The sequence below is a fragment of the Microtus pennsylvanicus genome, chromosome 12 (genome assembly GCF_037038515.1).
Source record: "Microtus pennsylvanicus isolate mMicPen1 chromosome 12, mMicPen1.hap1, whole genome shotgun sequence".
Lineage (NCBI taxonomy): Eukaryota > Metazoa > Chordata > Mammalia > Rodentia > Cricetidae > Microtus > Microtus pennsylvanicus.
The window spans coordinates 64540454-64563567 of NC_134590.1; the positions used below are offsets into that span (position 1 = coordinate 64540454).

The 23114-nt window shown below is 51.0% G+C and overlaps 1 protein-coding gene across 7 annotated transcripts; it reads left to right on the forward strand.

Moving 5' to 3' along the window:
* The first annotated feature begins 741 nt into the window (after positions 1–741).
* Positions 742–19860, forward strand: Patz1 (POZ/BTB and AT hook containing zinc finger 1). Of its 7 annotated transcripts, none has more exons than XM_075944052.1 (5): positions 742–2984; positions 4365–4428; positions 9973–10144; positions 16919–17056; positions 18415–19860. In XM_075944052.1, exons 1-5 carry the CDS (start codon positions 1714–1716, stop codon positions 18831–18833), a joined length of 2064 nt encoding a protein of 687 aa, XP_075800167.1. In that variant the 5' UTR covers positions 742–1713; the 3' UTR covers positions 18834–19860. The 7 variants fall into 7 exon arrangements, with proteins under 7 accessions (XP_075800167.1, XP_075800170.1, XP_075800172.1 ...); XM_075944055.1 differs by having other exon boundaries at positions 16984–17056; XM_075944057.1 differs by lacking the exon at positions 16919–17056 and adding an exon at positions 5533–5624 and having other exon boundaries at positions 18415–18553.
* The last annotated feature ends 3254 nt before the right edge of the window (positions 19861–23114 follow it).

The following is a 23114-nucleotide window of genomic DNA, read 5'->3' on the forward strand; positions in this document are numbered from 1 at the left end:
CTGCGGTCAGAGTGCCCGGCATTTTGTTGGGCGGCGGGCGGCAGGCATGCTTCTGGCTTGGGGAAGATCGAGGACACTTCTCGATCCCTAGGTTCCCTACTCTCCCTCAAAACTGCTTGGACGTGCAGGAGCCTCTGGTTTTGTCCGTCTTGTCCATCGCCATCACTAGGTTGCTTCCTTGAGCAGGCGACTTTACTGCTCCCTGGGGCACAAAGCCCAAGGAGCGGTGGGTGGGGAAAACGACCTATCTCCCTAGTTATCCAGACACACAGGCCATTTGCCTCGGTCAGTACGAGGCGGGCAGAAGGTTCCGCCTGCGTCGGGCCGGGACCCCGCGTCCTTCTTAGGGCTGCAGAACGGGAGAAGGTCGCAGCCGACTTCTGGGGATTTCGGCCATCAAAAGAGAGCTAGGCAGGGTGCTGATGCCCGCCCGACCTGAGGGTGCGCAAGGCAGACTGGAGGGGGGGCTCAGATCCACACGCTCTGGCCGCCCCTCCCGCACGCTCGCCTACACTCTGGGCGGGCAGCGGAGGGGCCGCTGTTGCTGGTTTGCTGGCTCGGCGCTCGGATCGTATTGGTCGGGGTCGGGAAAGGGGGGGCGCTGAGGCTGCAGCCCCCGGCCCCGCGGGCGGGGTGGGGAGGCGGGGGCTCAGGCTGCGCTAACATTGGCGGAGCTGGGGAGTGGGGAGGGGGGGCAGGAAGCGCGGGGGGGGAGCGGAGCTGCAGGGGGGGTGTATAAATAGGGAATGGGGGGACGTGCATCCTCCGCTTGGTGAGGGGGGGTGCTCGGCACAAAGAAAGTGGAAAGTTTGCGGCGCTAGGCGGCCCAGGCTAGGGAGCCCGGTGCGCACGTGCGGGGCAGGGACCACCGAGACCCCCCACGCCGAGCTCACTGCTTTTTTTTCTTTCTGCAAGCTGGGGGGGGGTGTTGTTGGTATCGCCCCCTCCTTCTCCTCCCCCCAGGGGTGAAAGTGCAAGAGGAAGTGCAGCCGCTGCCATCTTTCCTCCGTTCCGAACGCACTGAGCCTGGGGCCGCAGCGCCGCCGCTCCGCCGCCACCCGTGCCTGGCCTGGGGAAGGGCCCACTCTGCCACTGCCACCCACTCGCTTCGGCCGCCGCCTTCGCCGGCCTCCAAGACCCGGCCTACACCACCGCTCCCGTGCGCGCCGACCGCCGCCTTCGCCTTCGCCTTTTGTTTCCTTTGCTCCGGCGCCCCCGCCCCGGCTCGCGCTTTGCAGGGGACGCAGCGCGCGCCCCCAGCGGGCCCGGGAAAAGCCTCGGAGCGCGCGCTTGCGCTTGCGCGGCGGACCCCTCCTCCTCCCTGCGCGCGCGCGCCTTTTGGCTGCGCGCCGGCGCCGCCTGGCGGGCGGGAGGGGAGGTGGTGGCCGCGTTTGCAGGAGGGGCGCACCTCTTCGCTGGTTTACCCCCTGGAAGGTAGACCGAGAAAAGGAGCCGGGTAGGAGGAGAGCGAGTGCGGCGCCGGGTTCGGCGGGGGGTGGGTTAGCTATGTGGGGGGCAGTGCACCGCTGGGTCTAGACGTTCTGATTCGGGCAGGGGGCGTGTGCGCTGGGCGCACCTGCGAGGACTACCCAGCACCGGGCCGCACGTGCCGGGAGTGTGATTTGTCCGCTGAGCAAGGCGTCTCGCTGCCTAGGGGAAGGGACTGGAGACCGGCGAGTGCCCGGCCCGACTAACGGGGAGCGGGCAGCGGCCATGGAGCGGGTCAACGACGCTTCCTGCGGCCCGTCGGGCTGCTACACCTACCAGGTGAGCAGACACAGTACGGAGATGCTGCACAACCTGAACCAGCAACGCAAAAACGGCGGGCGCTTTTGCGACGTGCTGCTACGGGTGGGCGACGAGAGCTTCCCGGCGCACCGCGCCGTACTGGCTGCCTGCAGCGAGTACTTCGAGTCTGTGTTCAGCGCCCAATTGGGCGACGGCGGAGCTGCAGACGGGGGTCCTGCTGATGTGGGAGGCGCGGCGGCGGCTCCGGGCGGCGGAACTGGAGGCAGCCGTGAGCTGGAGATGCACACCATCAGTTCCAAAGTGTTCGGAGACATCCTGGACTTCGCTTACACGTCCCGAATTGTAGTGCGCCTAGAGAGCTTCCCTGAGCTCATGACGGCCGCCAAGTTCTTACTGATGAGGTCGGTCATCGAGATCTGCCAGGAAGTCATCAAACAGTCCAACGTGCAGATCCTGGTGCCCCCTGCCCGGGCTGATATCATGCTCTTTCGCCCTCCTGGAACCTCTGACTTGGGCTTCCCTTTGGACATGACCAACGGGGCAGCCTTGGCAGCCAACAGTAACGGTATTGCTGGCAGCATGCAGCCCGAGGAAGAGGCTGCCAGGGCCACAGGTGCAGCTATTGCAGGCCAAGCTTCCCTGCCTGTATTACCTGGGGTAGACCGCTTGCCCATGGTGGCTGGACCCCTATCCCCCCAACTGCTGACTTCTCCATTCCCCAATGTGGCATCCAGTGCTCCTCCACTGACTGGCAAGCGAGGCCGGGGACGCCCCAGGAAGGCCAACCTGCTAGACTCCATGTTTGGGTCTCCAGGGGGCTTGAGGGAAGCAGGCATTCTTCCATGTGGTCTGTGCGGGAAAGTGTTCACTGATGCCAACCGGCTCCGGCAACATGAGGCCCAGCACGGCGTCACTAGCCTACAGTTGGGCTATATCGATCTTCCTCCTCCAAGGCTGGGTGAGAATGGGCTACCCATCTCCGAGGACCCCGACGGCCCCAGAAAGAGGAGCCGGACCAGGAAGCAGGTGGCTTGTGAGATCTGTGGCAAGATCTTCCGAGACGTGTACCATCTCAACCGGCATAAGCTGTCCCACTCTGGGGAGAAGCCGTACTCCTGCCCGGTGTGTGGTCTGCGGTTCAAGAGAAAAGACCGCATGTCCTACCATGTGAGGTCCCATGATGGGTCAGTGGGCAAGCCGTACATCTGCCAGAGCTGTGGGAAAGGCTTCTCCAGGTGAGAATGGCCCCTTCCCCCACACTCTACCGTGTACTATCTTAGTTATGCCTCTTGAGACAATTCCTTGCCAGGACAAGGATCTGGGGATGTGGATCTTGTGGGGGGTGGAGGGTCACTGGACCTTAACAGAGCATGCCATGTTTAGACAAAATGGTTTAAGAGATGGTGTGGCCAAGAGCTGCATCTGTCCCTTCAGGCAAGTTCTCCGACACTCGGGCACTACTATCCTCCTCCCGAGGCCTACGGGAAGGGGCCGGATTCCTCAGGCCAGGGCCATTGGGCCTCCCCATTCTTCTCCCCTGGTTCCCTTTGTGTTTCCGGCACCAGGCGTGGGGCCCCCTCTGGGGGCGGGAGGCTGGGCTCCTCCCTCGACTTTCCCCCGCCTGAATGGCTGCGGAGGGAGGGCCTGAACAAGTGCGTCTAGGACTCCTTATACTCCCGAGGCCCAGATCCTTCACCGGTTTGAGTAGGTCAGCCAGGAGCTGTAGTTCCCAGCTTTGCCCCTCATGTGACCTAGGATCGAGAGGCGTAAAGCCGGCTATCAAGGCTGTTTTGCAATAGTAATACTAGAATCTGATTCGCGCTCTGGCCTGCTGGCCCTAGAATCCAGTGAGCCCACAGGTCCTGTGTCTGTTCTCGACAGATGAAAGGCAGAGGCCCTCTTAAACTTTTAGTGAGCCTTCTTGGTAACTGAGGACTTCCTGGGAGCAGGGGGCTGGGTTGTTTTGTTTTTTTTTCTTCTTTCCAGTTTGAGAATATTGAATAAAAGGCTGGTTTTAACTGGAATCCTGAGGACCTTGTGTGTGTCAGCTTAGGGACAGGGAATTCCCTCAGAGGGGCCCCAACTTCCAACCAGTCTTACCGGTCAGACAGCCCCTGCCCACCTGCTCTGGCGGGCATCTGGCCTGCCAGCCCAGCTGGGGACTTAAGGCTCCATCCCTGGCCTCTGGGGACTGAATTCCATCCGGGTGGCATTCATTGGCTGCTGTGGCGGGAGAGGCTGGGGGAGGGGAATGCAGAGCTTCTAAGGGGCTTTAGTCTGGACAATGAGTTCCACACCCCCCTCCCAGAAAGGCTGGGGCAAGGCATCCCTGTGTCATTCTAAAGCTGCTGCCTCAGGTCCTAGGAATCATTGAATTTCTACTGGGGGTGGAGTGGGTGGGGTGGGGTTAGCTAGATCAGAGTGAAACATTTGCTTCCCCTCCCCCTTGGGGGGGGTGAGATGCTTGGAGCCAGAGCTGGGTGGTGACTTTGTCTTTGTCTTGCTGGGGTGGAGTCCTCCCTAGGAGGGGGGTGGGGAGGAGGGAGGGAGACTGACCAAGTTTGGTCCATCTTTTTTGATGTCTTCTTCTTAAAGTCTGTTGCTCTCTTCTCCAGGCCTGATCACTTGAATGGACACATCAAGCAGGTGCACACTTCTGAGCGACCTCACAAGTGTCAGGTAGGGATGGGACCAGGGTGGAGTTGGGTGGAAGAATGTGTTGCTGTGCTCCAAGCCTTTGGCCATGGGCAGGCTGCTGTGTCAGCCAGCTGACTGACCACTGCTTTGCACACACCTCCCACTCTGTCTCTCCAGTGTCTCCCTCTGCCCTCCTTTGTTCTAGACCCCAGCCCTCTTTGCTTCCCCCAGGGCTGAGATCCTCTTTCTTGGTTACTTGGTTCTGTTGCTTAGCTTTCCTGTCCTGGCCTTTGCAGGCTTCTGGTTGGTGGGCCACACTGCCACAAGTGTTGTCCTGGTGAGTCTGACACCTTGCTGGGCCTGGCTGCTGGTTTCCAGTAGTTTTTATGAACTGTAGGGATTTCAAAAGGGCTTCTGCTGGCCCAGCTAACAACCCTTCCCCTGGTTTGAGCTGAGTGGGAACTCAGGTTCCATCAGTGGAGAAAGCATGGCATTAGGAGAGGCTGGAGGTAGGGAGAGGGTGGTCCCATTCCAAGGCAAACAGCAGGAGCAAGGCAAGGCATTCTCTTCCAGTGTGGAATCTCATACGGAAGGCTGGACTGGATTTTCTCCTGTCTGCTTGAATTCTGTCTGGAGGCTCTATGGGCACCTAGAAGATGAGTTTTCCTTCCTGGCCTCTAAGCATTTCTGTGTGATGAAGTATACACCACTGTCTTCTTGGTTGTTTTCCCCTCTGCTATGGCAAGTGTCTTCAACTGATTTCAAGACAGTGTCGTGAGATACTCCTATAGTCTCTGACAGGGATAGCTACTTCTAACTTGTTGGCCAGCGCAGGTTCCGGGAGACGAGAGGAAGGAATGGATGTGCACAGGAGGGCAGAGTTCCAAGGACTAGGGGTAAGCCTTCTTCACAGAGGCATGGCTAGGCAGACTCTCCCAAGGATGCTGACTCAAGACAGGCTGCTGGAATCTGTCTTTGCCTTGCTGCTTTCTGCCTCTCCGTCTCTGACTCTGTTGTCACAGAGCACATTCTGATTCCCAGGTAGTGTGCGGAGCAGCCCCAGGCAGGATAGGAGGATCCCAGAGGGCAATGGGGGTGTGCCCGATGGCCTGGGGGGGTAACCTGCACTCTCTGCCCTTTTTCCAGGTGTGGGTTGGGAGCAGCAGCGGCCTGCCGCCCCTGGAACCTCTTCCTAGCGACCTGCCATCATGGGACTTTGCCCAGCCAGCTTTGTGGAGGTCGTCCCATTCAGTTCCTGATACCGCCTTTTCCCTCTCTCTAAAAAAGTCCTTCCCAGCCATTGAAAACCTGAGCCCAGCACACTCCAGCAATGCTCTCTTCTGCCCAGCCCCGCCAGGATATCTGAGGCAGGGTTGGACAACCCCAGAGGGTAGCCGGGCCTTTACTCAGTGGCCTGTAGGCTAGCCTGGGTCCTTCTGGAGTGGTGGAGGGGAGTGGTGGCTGGCTGGAAACCATGCTTTTGGGAGAAGCCAGCAAGATGGTTCCTGCCCACCATTCCCAGATCTTTCCCCCAGCTGAAAGCTCTCAAATAGTGATTAGCAAGGAACACCTTTCTGAATGCCCCCTCCCCAGTCTCTTTCTGAACACTCTTGTCTCCCCTCCCCCTACCTTGACAGGGGATACCCTGGGCAAGCAACCTTGACTGGGTGACTCTGGAAGTTGGTGATTGTCAGGAGCTAAGCCCCCCCTGGTGTGCTTCCCTTTCCATGGCCTCACTTCTCATACTGATTGGGGTTTCTGGCCACCTTCCTCCCACTTGGGAGTAACTCCACCTCCCGAGAAGCCTCTGGCACAGCTTCAACAAGGGTCCATTGTGCTGTTGTGCTCTTCCTCCTCACAAGGTCCTGCTTCCATTTCTGCCTAGTGAGTTAGATGCTCATGGTTGAGGTTTTTTTTTTTTTCCAGCTGCTCTGCTCAGAACTAAACTAACCAGTAGCTTTGTATTGTGATACATGGCTTTAGGGGCTGACAAAGCAGATAGACACTCCCTCCCCCAGGTCCCTTGGTGTGTCCCTTAAGCCCTGCATACTCTGCCGGGAGATCAGGAGTGAAGATAAAAGTTTTCATTCTAACATTTGAGGCTTTGTGTGTTTTGTCCTTGGTCTGTTATAACAACTGGCATTATTGTCCCTTGGTGTATGAGCCAGCTCCTGCCCTGCCTCTGCCCTTCCGCACACTCTCTCATAGACCTGACCCTGTAGCCAGAACCTTCTGAAGACCCAGCAAGGTATGTGCTGCTGGCTGTCACACTCTAGGCTTAGTTAAACCTCAGGGGTCTCCTCAGCCACAGAGAATGAAAAGGGTCGGTTACTCAGACTGATAGAAAAGCCTTTTGAAGGTAAGGGGCAGGGAGCCTCAGGCTTGAGTCTCCTTAACTGGTTCACATGCCCCAGCCATTGTCCTGGCCTGGAATTCAGCCAGAGCTAAGAGGCTGGAGTGTCTTAGCCCTCTTCCATTGCTTCTAGTGACCCCATGTCTGAGGCTGGTCAGACAAGGATGGGGGAGGGGGTAACATTCAAGACAAAGGAGCTAAGCCAGTGGAGCTGGACTTTATGTGTTACCCTTAGATTTTTTTTTCCTGGCTTTTCAAGGTACCCCTTATGTCTTCTGACTGCTAAGGCCTCTTAGGGTTGGGGGGTCCCATCCTCCAGCTGCCCCAATCAGGACTGAAAGCTTTAGAAAATGTGGTGGGGTGGACATTAAGCATGACAGGCTCAGTGGGGAGTAGTGATGACAGGCCTGTTAACAATCGCAGACTGTGAGCCTTGGCTGAGCACACAGTAGGCACTTCAAGCCAGGAGGCAGTCACACTATGCTCTTGGTTGGCTGGCTTCCTTTCAGGGCCCTTCTGTTTACTCCTGTCTGAAGAATGGGGAGTTCTTTCTTCTGGGTCTCCTCTTTAAGGTCTGTCTCCCTCAGCCCCTTCATGTGACTAGCCTCTTTTGTGTTCTGTGCAGTCAGAAGTTCTGGTTGGCCCAGACTTGGACTCACACACAGAAAAGCCCGGGGACTCCAGCCACAGAGGCCAATTGAACAGGAAAGCCAACAGTTACTTTAGTTTGGATGTGTATCAAGGTGGTAGTTTCTGTTGTGCCTTCTTTATCCCAATAGGAGAGTGGAGGACAAGGTAGAGGATGCCAGCTGCATCTTCAGTTTTAATTTTGCTTAATTAATCACCAAATATTTAATCCATTTGAGGATAATCTAGGGTTAGCTGTCCATTATTTTAGGTACCAAAGTACGACAGGGCAAAGCCTTTAAAGGAAAGATGGGAAATGGTTGTCAAGAGAAACAAGGTATCTTACTCTCCAGAAAGAGGAAGACAATCGTTCCACCTGATCATGTTTGAGTTCTGAGGCTTAAAATGTTCTTGGTAGTTGAGGTGGCACACACCTTTGATCCCAGTATTTGGGAGTGAGGCAGTGGATCTCTGTGTTCACCGTCAACCTGGTCTACATGGTGAGCCCATGTTTCAAAAATTGAAAACAAGCACCCACACTCTCACAGCGGAGCTAGCTCTTGTCCCTGGATGACCACATGTCTGTCCCTCTCCCCCAGAGGTGTGTTTATGAGAGCCCTTGCTGTGATTTACAGGGCGCTAGCCTGGGTGGCAGAGTCTGAACAGCCCTCTCACTGTGGCCTATCACTGGGTCATGATGATAAATAACCTTGAGACTGAATAGCCAAGATGCTTTCTAGGTTGTCCAGGTGCTGGAGTTTGCCTGCACATCCTTGCCCCAAGTACACAGGGTCAGTGTCAACACCTTTCTTTCTAGAATGCACCTGTATTGCCTTCAGAAGCGGAAAGGGTATAGACTTGAGGTCAGTTCTCAACTCACAGGGCATCTGTCTGCCCAGCTATACATTGGTCAAGACAAAAAGACCTCTGTGTAGCTGGAAGATGGCTTGGAGACTGATCTGGTCAGGGTGTTTAGATTGTTCCTTTCTCTGCTATTTGAGCCTTGGGCAAGTACACTATCTAATGTTAGCTTCCACATTTGTCAAAGAAAAACATAAAAGCAGAATGACACTAGGGTGACCTGTTTAAGTTAGCACTGTTTACTTGTGATGACAGAGAACAGGAGCCGGCTTGTGCTGGTGCAGGTGTCTGGTGTTGAGGAGGGAAATGGTGGCGGCATCTACCTCCATGCATTGCTGTCAGCTTCATGCTTTGACTGTACAGTAAGGACATACATATGTGTATGTGAGGACAGTGGTCAGACACTTACCTTGAGATTTCAGGTTATCGAGACCCACTTCTAACAGGAAATAAAGGCAGCTCCCTTCTGGCAAGCTGATGGGGTAGCGGATTAATAGCAGCACCCTCCACTGTGAAGGTTGCTTTCTCTTACAGCCCTAAAGCAAAGCACACACAGGGAAAAGAAATTTAAGTTCAATTTGACTTTAGCCCCTGAGGCATTTCCATGGAACCAAAATAGCTTGAAAGCCACTGGGTCTGCCTCTTTTCAAGGCTTTGTGACATTCTGTGTTCCCCAAGGCACCCCAGCCTTTGCATGCCCCAACAGAGGAAGGGATGTTGGGGAGAGATAATTGCTAGGGAGCTAGATCCTCATTCTCAGGGTGTGGGTTCTGACCGTTACTTCACAGTTACAGAGCCAAGCTGCGAGTCGTGCTGGGTTGTATCTTTCAGTGGCTGTACATTCCTAGAGTGTGCAGGGGTAACAGCCTGCCTTAGGGGCCTGCTATATGCGTGAGCCACAAAACACCAACGTCTCTGTATCAGTCTGAGCTCAGAGCCTGCCCCGCCACGCTGGTGTCACTCTTCTTAGCAACCCTTCTCCACCATAACATTGCACAGATGTCCTCAATGCCTGCAGCCCACTTCCTCCATTCTCACATTAGCAGAACTGACACTATCATTTTATAAGCTGCTTTTTAAATTCACATTACAAGAATATTATGAAGTGTTATCTTTGTACTTTGTCCTGCCTTTTCCATTTCCCTGTGGCCAAGACAAATGTCATATTTGAATGAAGCAAAAACACTGGAGTCTTTGAATAAAGCAATAAGGGGAAACCCTGGGATAGGGAGCAGGAAGACTGGTTTATGTACTGTAACTCACTTATTGCCATTGCTCCTCAAGTCAGTGCTTTGTGGTTAAGAACGAGCAGATGTAGAGGTGCACACCTGTGATCCCGGCACTCTGCAGAAGGATGAGCAGTTCAAGGTCAGGTTCAGCTACATGGACTTTGAGGTTAGCCTGAGATGTATGAGACCCTGTCTCGGAAAATCAAAGGTGGGGAGAAAGAAAATGAACAAATACTTAACTCTTCACTCAGTAGAGGAGCATAGGACTTAACTGGTCATGTCTTGAGCTTGTCTGTCTGTGGTAAAGAACCAACAATTCTACCTCATATCCCATGAAATAGCACTGTGGCAAGGAAGGGCAGCCCCTTGGCATTGTGAGTAGAGCCTTACCTGAACCACCCAGCTTTCTAAAGGGACTGATTGCACAAGGTAACAGAAACGGCTTTGCTTCCTGGTGTACTCGGCCAAGTGTGAGATGTCTGTTGTTCCTCATCCTGTTTTCCTTTCTGAACTCAGACCTGCAATGCCTCTTTTGCTACTCGAGACCGTCTGCGCTCCCATCTGGCCTGTCACGAAGACAAGGTACCCTGCCAGGTGTGTGGGAAGTACCTGCGGGCAGCATACATGGCAGATCACTTGAAGAAGCACAGCGAGGGACCCAGCAATTTCTGCAGTATCTGTAACCGAGGTAATTTTCCCATTGTCTCCTCACTTTAGAGGATGGGCCTGATCTTGTGGAGAGCCCACTCTTCCCGGACTGAGAAATGCCTTCACCCAGGCTTTGAGCACATCTCTCAGCTAGTTGTCTGAAGCCTCTCCCTTTCCAAGAGGCTTGGGTGCTTAAAAGAGCCCAAGAGACTTAAAAATGGGAACAGAAGGAAAGAGGTGATCCCCCAACTCGGGGTCAAATACACCTTCCACAGTGGCAGGATAGATGAATTCACAAATACACTAAACAGAGGTTGGCTAGCAAATGAGACTCAACAGCCAGGGAAGGAGGCTGGATCTGGAGATGAGCAAGAGACAAAAACTTTCTAGCATAAATGTTTAAAAGATTCCAAACAGATTGTGGTCTTGATGAAAGAAAGGCAAAATGGAAGGTGCTCTGAGAGGACAGTGCGTGGAGGCCAAGGTTGGCCTGTGTGGTGTCTAGCTGTGGCAGCAGTGTTATTTTGGATGAAGTCCGCCATGTTCCTGAGGCTCTGCTGGGTAGAGTTGGCTGTCGGAAGTGCTGGGAGTTTGTTTGCAAGCAGTGTCTGTGCTGAAGGAGGTTGGGGCGAGGCTGCTGCTGGCTTTGGCCACTTGGGCATGTTGCTTGTTGTTTCCTGGGGCCTCTTGTGTCAGTGTTTTAGTAAGTCTAGTATCTGACTTAATGGGTTGAACACTGAACCAGGAATCAGGAGACAGGGTTCAGTTTCAGCCTTTGCTATGTAGCTTTGGGCTCTCCTTGCCTTGCTTCTTCTCTTAAAAGTGATTAAGAGCCTTCCCCTTTCCATCTCATGGGGTTGCTGTTGAGTACCCTAAGAGAAAGTAACTGAGAATTCTTGTACCTTTGGGACACCCCTCCTTATACTGTAAAAGGGTAAAATAACGGTTTGATGCTGCTTCCTGATAGTCTGGTTTGTACAAGGCACAGGACTCCCTGCAGGGTGCTGTCTCCGTGAGGCACACTGCTGGGTAGATGTTTTCTTGGAGTCCTGGAACCAGGTGCCTTCCAGAGACCTCTCTCTGATTTGCCTTGAATGCAGCCACTAGCGGCTTCAGCAGCTTCAGTGGCTTCGTTTCCCTCGAGGTGCAAATGTTGGGGTGGTGAGGGCAGGCGTCTTAGAAAGCTGGTTTCTGCCTCGTTTCATCCTAACCTGGCTTCCAGAGAGTACCTCCAAATACCTCTAAACTTGCCGAAAAGCACCCTCAGAAGGACTTTGTCAAGTTTTCCCTATCCTGGACTGGTTCAGTCGGCAGAGCTGAGCGCTGTGAAAAGGATGTTAATAAAACCGCAAGTCCAGCCCGGATGACAGGCTCAGGCAAGAACTGCACAGCAGCCCAGGTGGGGCAGCAGCGAGGTTCACCCATCAGGACAGTTTTCCTCAAGAGCTGCAAAGAGGACTTGAACACCAGCCACAAGCCATGTGACTAGAGTGTGGCATTCACAGAGTAAAGCCAGAGCCTACCAAGACTGTGGATACAGGCTCGAGAGCAGTCTTCAGCAGGAAGACCCGCTCCTCCAGGACCAACCTGTGCTGAGTGCTCAGAAGAGAAAACAGCTGCAGCCATTCTCAGGCGAGGAAAAGCTGGATGCCGCCTCTGGAAGACCAAACGGACAGCAACACACAGACGCCAACAAAACAAGAGGGTGGAAGAGGATGAGGGGGCTCTGTGTCATCCTTTGCCCTGTGCCACCAAGGAATCAGGCTTAAATAAATGAATGTTCTTGGAGCTGGGCTTGTGAATTGATGGTAGAGCACCTGCCTGGCATGTCATGGCTTTTTGTCCAGTCCCAGGCACTGCAGAATAGTCTCAGGTGAGACTGAATCAGGTGAACTCACAGCTATCTTCTTCTAGTCCAATAATATTTTGTTACATTTTTTGGAATATTTTTAAATTGTGTGTGTGCGTGTGTGTGTGCGCGCGTGTGTACCATGTATCTACAGGAGCCCATGGAAGACATCGGATCTCCTAGAACTAGAGTTATAGGAGGTAGTGAGCCAGGATGTGGGTGCTAGGAACCAAAATTGGGTGCTGTTACAGAGGATTGTTTTTAACCACTGAGCCGTCTTTCTAGCCCTACTGTTGTTGTAATAGGAGCAGCGGGGCTGTGTCCCCAGCACCCCGGCCGCCTGCTAGCTTATGCCCCGAAATAATTACACAGAAACTGTATTCTTTTGAACACTGCTTGGCCCATTAGCTCTAGCCCTTACTGGCTAATTCTGATATCCCGATCAACCCATTTCTTTTTTTTTTTTCTATTTATTTATTTATTTATTTATTTATTTATTTATTTATTTATTTATTTATTTATTAAGGATTTCTGCCTCCTCCCCGCAACCGCCTCCCATTTCCCTCCCCCTCCCCCGATCAAGTCACCCTCCCTAATCTGCTTGAAGAGCAATCAGGGTTCCCTGATGCTCAACCCATTTCTAATAAACTGTGTAGCACCGGTCTTACTGGGAAAGATTTAGCATGTCTGACCTGGCGGCTTGCTTCATTGCGTGCGTCTGCCCGGGAGAGGGGAGGATGGCCTCTGCTCCAGAGAGCAGAGCTGTCGAGTCTGCCCGGGAGAGGGGAGCATGGCGTCTCTGAGCTCACTTCCTTTTCCTCCCAGCATTCTGTTCTGTTTACTCCACCCACCTATGTTCTAACCAATAAAATGGGCCAAGGCAGTTTCTTTATTTTTTAACCAATGACCTTCCTCCATCATACTGTGAAGCCCAGGCTGGCCTCAGCTTGCAGAATTGCTTGTGATCTTTGCATTGGAGAGACTGAGGCAAGAAAACAGCTCAAATTCCAAGCCAGCCAATGCTACACAGCGAGCTCTTGTCACAAAGGAGAAGAGGTCAGGCCTAGTGGCCTGCTCCTGTGGCACTTACAAGGCTGAGGCAGGAGTATTCTCATGAACTCAAGGATAGCCTGGGCTAAATGGCAATTACTAGGCCAGACAAGACCTTCTGTCATAAAACAGAACAAACAACAACAAAAATACACAAGAGGGGGTTGGAGAGATGACTCAGCGATTAAGAGCACTTAGCTGCCCTTCGAGAGGACCTGGCTTCGATTTCCAGCACCTACGTGGCAGTTCACAGCTGTCTGTAACTCCTGTTCAGGGGATCCAGCACTCTCATTCAGACATACCTGCAGGCAAAACACCAATGTACATAAAATAAAAATAAATAAACACACAAACACATAAGTGGAGGCCAGGTGTGGTGATGCACACCTTTGATCCCAGCACTTGGGTGGCAGAGGCAGGCAGATCTCTTGGGTTCAAGCCAGTCTGGTCTATAAAGTGAGTTCCAAGACAGCCACGGTTACACAGAGAAACCCTGTCTTGAAAAACAAACAAAACACACACAAAGGAAACTTTCTCTTGTCAGATGAGCACGAGGGCAGCAAGGTGGTGCTGTGCCACTCTCCTGCCCTGGCAGTCTTAATACACTGTTAGATTTGGCCCCTCCAGGGTTTGGACACAGAAAAGGCAGTCCCCAGTCTCTGCAGGGACACAGATGAGAAAATACAACTGAAGAATAGTGGCCTCGCGCCATAACAAACTCTGTTTCTGGAGAGGGACAGAGTTGCTGGCAGCAATCACATGTGTGCTCAGTGCTTCCATCATGGAGGCCCAACATCAAGCTGAGTAGGTGGGTGAGCTTAGAATTTCAGCTAAATACACTTGGCCTCAAAGATATGTTCTGCCCAGAAACTCAGTTTCTGTTTCATCCCAACACTTGACTTGCTGAGTTGCTATGCTTAAGCTCTGGGCTCTAAGTGGCAGCTGTGGGTCTGTTCTTGCCACTTTCTAGTTAAGTTTGCTATAGGTAGTACCATCCGCAAGCAGGAGAAAGTCAAGGGAATCCAGCCACATATTCCACAGAATGGTTTCTGGGAATATACAGCATGTTTTTATTGAGTATCTGCTGTATTTTCTTGGTAGATCACTCTCCCTACACAGAGAGCTTTTCTTTCCATTCACTTTGACTGTAGTAGACTTGTTCTGGCATGCCATGAGGGGGCTTCACTCTACTTCAGAGGCCCCAAAGGAATGAAAAACCAAAGAAAAATTCTCTTGTGAATTGGTAGCATTGTATCATCAGAAAGTTCTGTTGTCTTATACTGGTTTCCAGGGCCACTGTGTCCTGTTGGGTGTGTTTGGGTTTTACAATGCTACCTGGAGGGGTAGGACTAAAAGCCTCCTTCTCTTCTCTTTAGCCTTGCCTACCCATTCTTGGCTATAGCCTACTTCTTAGGAATATCTGTCCTCCAGTGTCTGGCCTCAGGCCAAGCACTTAAGTACAGCCCAAACAGCTCCCCAGGCAGGCCAGACAACTAGCACCTGGTCCAGGTCAATCTTTGAAGTAACTGTATTAAGAAAGGAAATACTCTCCTAATCACACATTTCCCTTGAGGACCACCACCACCTGCTATCCTCAGGAGTTTTTGCTAAAGAAAGTTCCCATAAGCCAGCCCTCTGTTTCCTGGCAGCCCATTCTAACACATTCATTACCGCACAGTTGTGGTGATGATAATGAACCCTATTGCACAAGTCCAAAGGACTTTTTTGTTGTTTGTTTTAAAGCTCAAGGGCAGTTTTTTACTAGAATTTGAAAGAAAATTATCAGGGTATATTAGGCAGAGTTCTCTAGAAGAACAGAACTGATAGAATGTAAGTGTGTGTGTGTGTGTGTGTGTGTGTATAAGAAAAGGTGATTTATTAGAATGGCTTACAGGCTGTGGTCCAGCTAGTCCAACAGTGGACTAGCTGGACCTTTCATAGGTATTGAGAGTATGAGCAAGCAGGTAGAGAGAACAAGCTTCCTTCTTCCAAGTTTTTTATATAAGCTGCCAACAGAAGATGTGGCCCAGATTAATGGTGGATCTTCCCATCTCAGAAGAGCCATACTAAAAGTGGGTTCACTTCAAATTATTTAATTAAAAAAAATCCCTCACAAAGCCAGGCGGTGGTGGCGTAAGCCTTTAATCCCAGCACTTGGGAGGCAGAGTTGGGGTCTCTGTGAGTTCAAGGACAGGCTGATCTACAAGAGCGAGTTCCAGGACAGCCAGGGCTGTTAGGCAGAGAATCCCTGTCTCAGGGGAGAAAAAAGAACCCTGACAGGTATACGTAGCTGCTGGAGTTTTAGTTAATTCCAGATGTAGTCAAGCTGACAACCAAGAATAGCCATCACACAGGTAGACAAGTAGCTGCTGGGAAAACAGGAGGAAAAGTCGGTCTTGCCTTTTAAATTAAGAATGTGACATGCCCACCGGGCAGTGGTGGTGCACGCCTTTAATCCCAGCACTCCGGGAGGCAGAGGAAGGCGGATCTCTGGGAGTTCGAGGCCAGCCTAGTCTACAAGAGCTAGTTCCGGGACAGGCACCAAAGCTACAGAGAAACCCTGTCTTGAAAAACCAAAAAAAAAAAAAAAAAAAAAAAAAAGAATGTGACACGTATGAAAATTACTAAGTCTCTTATTTACTAATCGGTAAAATGAGTATAAAATAATAATTTACAACAGGTAGAGTGTTTGGGGAACTTTGTAGAGTACTTCTTGCAGCATGCTGGGCCCTCGCACACTAAGAGCATTTAAAAGTGAACCTTTGGTGGAGCAGTGATGACACACGCCTTTGATCCCAGCACTCGCCTTTGATCCCAGCACTCAGATGGATCTCTGGGATCTCTGAGTTCAAGGCTATCCTGGTCTACAGAGCAAGTTCCAGGACAGCCAAGGCTACACAGAGAAACCCTGTCTCAAAAAACCAAAAATATAAATAAATGTAATGAAACAAACTTAAATGGAAGCTGAAATACCTAAATGTGCTGGCCAGATCTGGAGTGGATTAAAGGAATAAAATGAGGGCACTGACCTAAGTGAGCATTATAGTAAAAAGCTTTGGCTCCTGCTAACGGTCCTTTCTGATCCTTGACTATGGTGGGATTTGATGACACACTTCCTCCCTGTCAAACTCAAGTCAGTCATTTTATTGGCCTGCCTGACTCTGTGGCTGTCGTCCTTGCAAGGCCTTGTGACATTTGTGGAAACTGGCTCAAGACCTGTTCTTCTAGCCTGAGATACTCGTACCTTAAACTGACTGGCACACAAGGAGTAAAGTGGAGCAGTTCTGCGATGCCTGGAGATCATCCTACGAGAACCTGACAGATGTTCCTAGACCAAATCCAGAAGACCACCATGGACAAGGGATGACCATGCTGCCACTTTTGTGTAACTCCCTGTTTCTGTTCTTCAGAAGGTGGAATCGGTTCTTAAATTATTGTTCTGAAGGTGGAAAAATTAAAATAGAGCATGCTCCAACATGCTCTATCCCCTGGAAGCTTCCTTGGGGACTTCATTTGTCTCCATCGGGTTTCCCTGTAAGTGATAATAAGCAGGCTTCTGCTGGCTGGAACCCCATATGCTTATCTGACCACATTTCTAGCCATGGTCTCTGCAGCTGACATGGGCCTGTGCGACATCACTCAAATCACCTGGTACTGAGGCACCAAGTGAGCCAAGCTGGCTGGCCTGGGCCCTTCAATATAGCCTTTCCAGAGAAGCTGACTCATGGACAGTGGCACTCTCCATCCTGACCTCATGGCCTGACGTGATTGCGGATGTTTCTGAGCCAAGGAGAGGACCCCTTCCAGGTGCAGCTGACCAGGAAATGCTAGCCAGAGCTGCCAAAGAAAAGGCATGGGGAGCAGAGAGATATCTCTTGCTGGCTGTGGGATCTCATCTCCTTTTGTCTTGTTTAGGTTTCTCCTCTGCCTCCTACTTAAAGGTCCATGTTAAAACCCACCACGGTGTTCCCCTTCCCCAGGTCTCCAGGCACCAGGAACCCATCCTGAATGGGGGAGCAGCGTTCCACTGCGCCAGGACCTATGGCAACAAAGGCAAGCGACCCCTTGCTCTGCACTTTGCTTCTCTGCGCAGACTGTGTTGTGGGGGCGCTGGGCCGGGTGGTGGGGAGGCAAGAATCGCAGTGCTCTCCAGGACAAAGTTATCATGGGTATCTCACTCCCAAGTGAGTGAGGCTTTAGGGTACTGCTGATCCAGCCTGCCTCCTCTTCCCCAGCCTTCCTCTTGGGTAGCCCCTATTGTCTGGAGCCCTGCAGGGTTGCCCTAGGGACGGAAGAGGAGCACTGCATGATGAATTACTCTGGGTCTACCCACTGCCTGTTGCCCTGTAGGATGGTATGGACCTGTGGCTGACCGCTTTCTCCTTGGTTGTTACTATGGGTGGGTGGGAGCCAGTGGCTGGCTTCTTCCATGGTATCGGTGGTTTGTTGCCACAAGTGGCCTTTTCCAAGGAGCCTCTGGCTGCATTTGTGAGATGCATGGCAGTAAATGAGCTACCCGATTGCCTCTGATTTCGAGTTGGTTTGTTTGACAAGAGTTCCAGGCTTACTGTTAACTTGGTTCATGTTGTTTGGTGTCTCGCTGTTATTGCCTTTTCGCCAGGGGCATGGCAGATGGTAGAGATGGCATGCTCCATGCTCCCATCACAGACCTCCCATCCTGGCATGGCTCTCTGGACCCAGGCAGGAAGCTGTTATTTGGCAGTAGACCCCAGTGTAGGCCAGGCAAGGTAGGACAGTAAGGGGCATTTCTTGGTATGGATGGGGCTACCCAGCTGACAGAGTTGTTCAGAGTTGCTGTTCTGTGTACTTTGGCTGTATGGTCCTGGAAGGGTCTCTGCAGATGTGGAAAGGTTGTAAAAGCCTCATGTAAGGGTTGGTGCTATCTGAGCTGTCAGGAAGATCTAGCTGAGTAGAGGATCTCATGGTTCTAGTTTTGCCTGTTTTGTGAGGATAGCCACTGGCCTAGTGCAGCGGACAGGCCACTGACACATCTGCTCATCGTAATCAGAATAGTTTTACTCCAGAGGCACCTCTGGAAGCACCTAGGAATTGGGCGTCTCTGGGTTGTTCTGGGCAGAGGTAGGAGGGATCCCCCTCCTAGCCTTCCTTCCTTTGAGCAGGCTGAAATGATGGTGAACTCTACACACACATCTGCATGAAGAGTTTAAAGTGAAGGGAGGCTGGTGGCCCCGGGCACTGTCATCTTGCTCCTATAGGCATTCTAGACTCCTAGACAGACCAGCCAAACCTCCGTGGGTTCTGCCAGGTTAGTTAATGGCCAACTATCCCTCCAGAGCCTGTGATCTGGCCTCTCATGGTCCCTCCAGGAGGGGACAGATCCAGTGCCTGACCTCATCTCTTCCTGTTTTGTTTTGTTTTTTTTTTCATAGAAGGCCAGAAATGCTCACATCAGGATCTGATTGAGAGCTCTGATTCCTATGGTGACCTCTCAGACGCCAGTGACCTGAAGACACCAGAGAAACAGAGTGCCAACGGCTCTTTCTCCTGTGACATGGCAGTCCCTAAAAACAAAATGGACTCTGACGGAGAGAAGAAGTACCCATGCCCTGAATGTGGGAGCTTCTTCCGTTCTAAGTCCTACTTGAACAAACACATCCAGAAGGTGCATGTCCGGGCCCTCGGGGGTCCCTTAGGGGACCTAGGCCCTGCCCTTGGCTCACCTTTCTCTCCCCAGCAGAACATGTCTCTTCTTGAGTCCTTTGGATTTCAGATTGTCCAGTCAGCGTTTGCGTCATCTCTAGTGGATCCTGAAGTGGACCAGCAGCCCATGGGGCCTGAAGGGAAGTGAGACGTGCTGTGTCCCCACAGAACAGCCTCTGGGGACTGCCAAGAAATGCTGCAAATGTGGAGGGAAGTGATGTCTTTGGGTTCTGGAGCTGAGAGATTTTTATTAATTTTTAACCTCCATCCCTGCCCCTACCCTACTCCCCTCCCTGTCCATCACCCATTTCTCCTGATGGCCTTAGAAACAAATAGACTCTCATCCGATACTCTCTGCAGAAATATTTGAGAGACCAGGTATGGGACAAGGGCAGAAAACACTACATAGGCCTCTCCGGCAGCACCGGTCCTGGTTCTTCTAGTTCTGAGTGAGAGCTTCTGGTATTCAGCTCTTGGTGATCTTGGATCTCAGTGGTTTTGGTGCCCCCTACCCCCAACTTCTTTCATTCCTCATCCCCCTTCCTATGTCCTCAAAAGGAAATTACAGTTGGGTCTCTGCCCTCTCATGGCCAACTATTTTTAAGAAAGCCAGAAACCTACAGCATCCCATGGACCATAGTATGAGTGTCCTCTGAGAGCCCTTTGAGGTTGGTCCTGGTCTTCCTGAGATACTGGAAGCTAACATTTCACTGCCAGGACAAGCTTATCTACTGAGGACACATCTACCCCAAATTCCAGTTTCTTACTTGATTTTAGCCATTCAACTTGCTGTTGGGTTTTGATCTCTAATTCTTATTCTTGTTATTTTTAGGACCAGTTGTAGTGAGTTGCTACTGAAAGCTACCCCAGGTGACACAGAGCTCTTTGTAAACCGCAGTCACACTTTAGGGTTAGTATTAAACTTTGTTTAGATGTACCATAATAAACTTGGCTAGTTGTTTGAAGTCTATGGAAGAAATAGTTTTATGCAAAATTTTAAAAAAAAATTCCAGTCTGATCAGGAAGCGATTTCAATGGTGTTGGGGGCCAGGAAAGTGGAAGAGCCTCAGGTAGAGACATTGTGTACCTTGGTTGTGTTACACTTGAGCAAGCCCAGGTTGACCTTGTGATGTGAATTGATCTGATCAGACTATATTAAAAACATTAGTATGATACTCTGCCTGCTCCCCTGAGTCCAGTTTTTCAACTGTGTCTTTGGGACCTGGACATCAGCAGTCTATACCCCTTGTCAGGGAGGGGCAGTAAATGATTCTCCATTGCACCAGTTCCCTGTGCCTCATATGGGTAGATGTTCCCACCAAAAGACAGGTTTCCAGGACTCATTTACTCATTCAGTTCTTGTTTGCACTGCTGTGTACCAGGTATGTTTTTAAGCTCTGTAATAACAAAACAGCCCTTGGCCTGACTACGAGATTTAAGTATGGCTTTCAGGCAATGAGGAGTGTAAGAGGAAAATGGCAAAAGGTGATGATGGGTTGCTGACAGCTAGTAGGTAGGGTAGCCCCCTCAAAGCAATGACCTGTTACAACTGGGGGAATATGGCAGGGAGAAAAACATGACCAGGAGGTTCGTCCTCACATGTTGTAGCTGGTTTTGTTGTTCATTAGTTGTGAATGTATGAAGAGAAGATAGTCTTAGTTCTGTGTATGTATATGCACATGTGCACATGTGGAGGCCAGAGGACAGTCTCCAGTGCTGTTCTAGAGGAACCATCCACCTTGTTTTTAAAGGTGCTCTCTCACTGACCTGGAATTCGCCAAGTGGGCTAGCCTGCAGGCCCCTGGAATCCACCTCCAGTTCTGGGATTACAAGTGCACAGCACTGACATGGGCTCAAGGGCTCAAACTCAGGTCCTCATGTTTGCAAGACAAGCATTTTACCAACTGAGCCCCTAAAAGGAGAATTAATGGAAACAAAAACCAATCACAAGGCGGGCGATGGTGGCGCACACCTTTAATCCCAGCACTCGGGAGGCAGAGTAAGGCAGATCTCTGTGAGTTCGAGACCAGCCTGGTCTACAGAGCTAGTTCCAGGACAGGCTCCAAAGCCACAGAGAAACCCTGTCTTGAAAAAAACAAAAAAACAAAAAGAAAACAATCACAAGAGGGACTGGGAGGCTTACAATACTGCAGGGATCTTGAGAAATCCCGAAATGAATAGAAAGTCTTTGATCTCCAAACAAGAAGAAACAAGTAGTGATAGAGAAGATAAACATCTAGAGGGACAAAGCACAAAACTGCATAATTCCACATTAATAGTAATCACATTGCTATTCTGATTTAAAGGTAAGTTTTTCTGGCTACATTTTTAAAGTAAGTCATCCATTTACATGAACTCTTGGGTAACTTGCTACACTTTGTGGACTGCAGAATCAAGGGTTGGCCATTTGATGCGAGTTAGCAAAGAAAGGCTGGCCTAGCACGCTGGAATTTTGCAGACATGTGGCTTTGTGACTATTATAGAATTTGCAACCCAATTATTCTTATGTTAAAGTATAGACCTGGCCTTGAGCCAAGACTTAAATGTGTTTGGCCTCTGGACACCCTGGCCCTGCCCGGGGCAAGTGAGGACTGTAGTTATAAAGGAGTTTCTATCAGTGCCTCATGGCAGGAAGTGAACAACAAAACAAGCAGGTGCTCCTGCCTGCCCCCAACTACCTGGACCCTCCATGCCACAGACAGAAGGCTTGTAAAACATGAAGGGTAATGGCCTTCATGCCTGTCCAGGGTAGAGAACTCATGCTTTTGCTCCTGAGCAAACCTTCAAGCCTCAACGTCCTCATCAGCATACTGCCATCACAAGCTAAGGATCTACCTACTCTTCAGCTCAGCTGTGAAAGTGGCCCTGTTACTAGTCACCCACTTCCTGCAAGTGACAAACAGGTGCAGAGGTAAGCAAGCTCTTCATACTTAGAATGACACCTCCCACTCCCACCCCACCCCACCCTGGTGACTGGGACCATACCCCAGACTTCCCTGGGCTTACTAAAGTAAAGGGTAGATCTGTCCACAGGCATACCATAGTGCTAGCTCAACTACTGCTGGAAGGTCTGGGCCATGAACAGGCGGAGACTGAGAGAGAGGTCCTGTACTCAGCTCCTATGGCAGATTAGCCTGTGAAGGTGAGGGAGATCCCATGTCAGAAAGGGTCCTAGTGAACATTGCTATGGACAAATTTGATCACCAGCAAATTAGAACCTGGATACCTAGCAAGACAGGCTTCCTGATCCTTCTCTTAGCAGCCTAGAGTGCCTCCATCCCCACAAAATAACTACATCTAACTTACCTTTGGATTTCCCACGTCATCCCTTGCTTCCTACTTGGTATTCCCCAAGGACAAGTCCCCACTTGTTGGTCTCTCTTTCTCTTTTTTAATATGTCAGGCCTTTATGGCATTTTCCCTGTCATACCCTGTTCCAAATAAATGCAGTCATCATTAATAATAATGACACATGAGGGGTGCCAAGCACCTGCCTGAACTGTCCATGTATGATTCATATCCACTCAGGCAGTAAAGAGCTTGCACCAGACAGCAGTAGGCAATCCAGGGAGACCGGAGTCCAGCGGTGCACCCAGCCTCCCATGGGGACTGGTCTTTCTTTACCCCAGCTGCCCTGGCCAACTGGAGCTTCCACACAGACTGCACAAGCTTAGAGCCCCAAGTTACCCCTAGCCTGTCCTCTTAGCTCTGCCCACAGCATGTCCCATCCCATCTTAATCTGCATGTCTGCATCTTCCAATTTCCACAGCCTTCTTTAACTCTTGCTGCTCTCCTAAGCACTGTCCTTTCTCAGGTAACCATCACTATGCTGTGGTTCATGGTTATCCCATGAACAGCCAACCTAGTTCAGACCCCTACACTACCACTTTCAGAGAGACCTGGGTCTAGTTAGAAAAACAAACAAAAAACTTCCTTTCAATTTATCTCAACCACCTCTGATCAGATGCCTTCAATGTAATGGAGAGTGAACAAGAGCAGGACTGACTGCTATTCCTGCAGGCACCAACAGGTAAGCATTTTTGCCTTTAGGAAGGGAGTGTTTATCCTGGCTTACAATTTGATGATGTACCATGTTGAAGAAAAGTCGGTAGCAGGAGTATGAGGCACTGCTCAGAGGAAACAGATTATCCAAAATATATTTATTTATTTTTGACCATGTAAAACTGCAGAGGTGTAGTGGCGGATGCTTAAAAGCCCAGCGCTTGGAAGGTCAGGAGTTTAAGGCCAGCCTCAGCCACTTAGGGAGTTCAAGGCCAGCTTGGGCTGTGTTTACAAAAACGTTTTAAAAAGTAAAGCACTTGGGTGTTATAACTAAATAAGTTATTCTGTGGTTGGACTGCATTTGGGTCCCCAGCTGCCATTTTATTGCAAGTTCAGCTTCTGCTCTGCTCGATCTAATCCTGTTTAG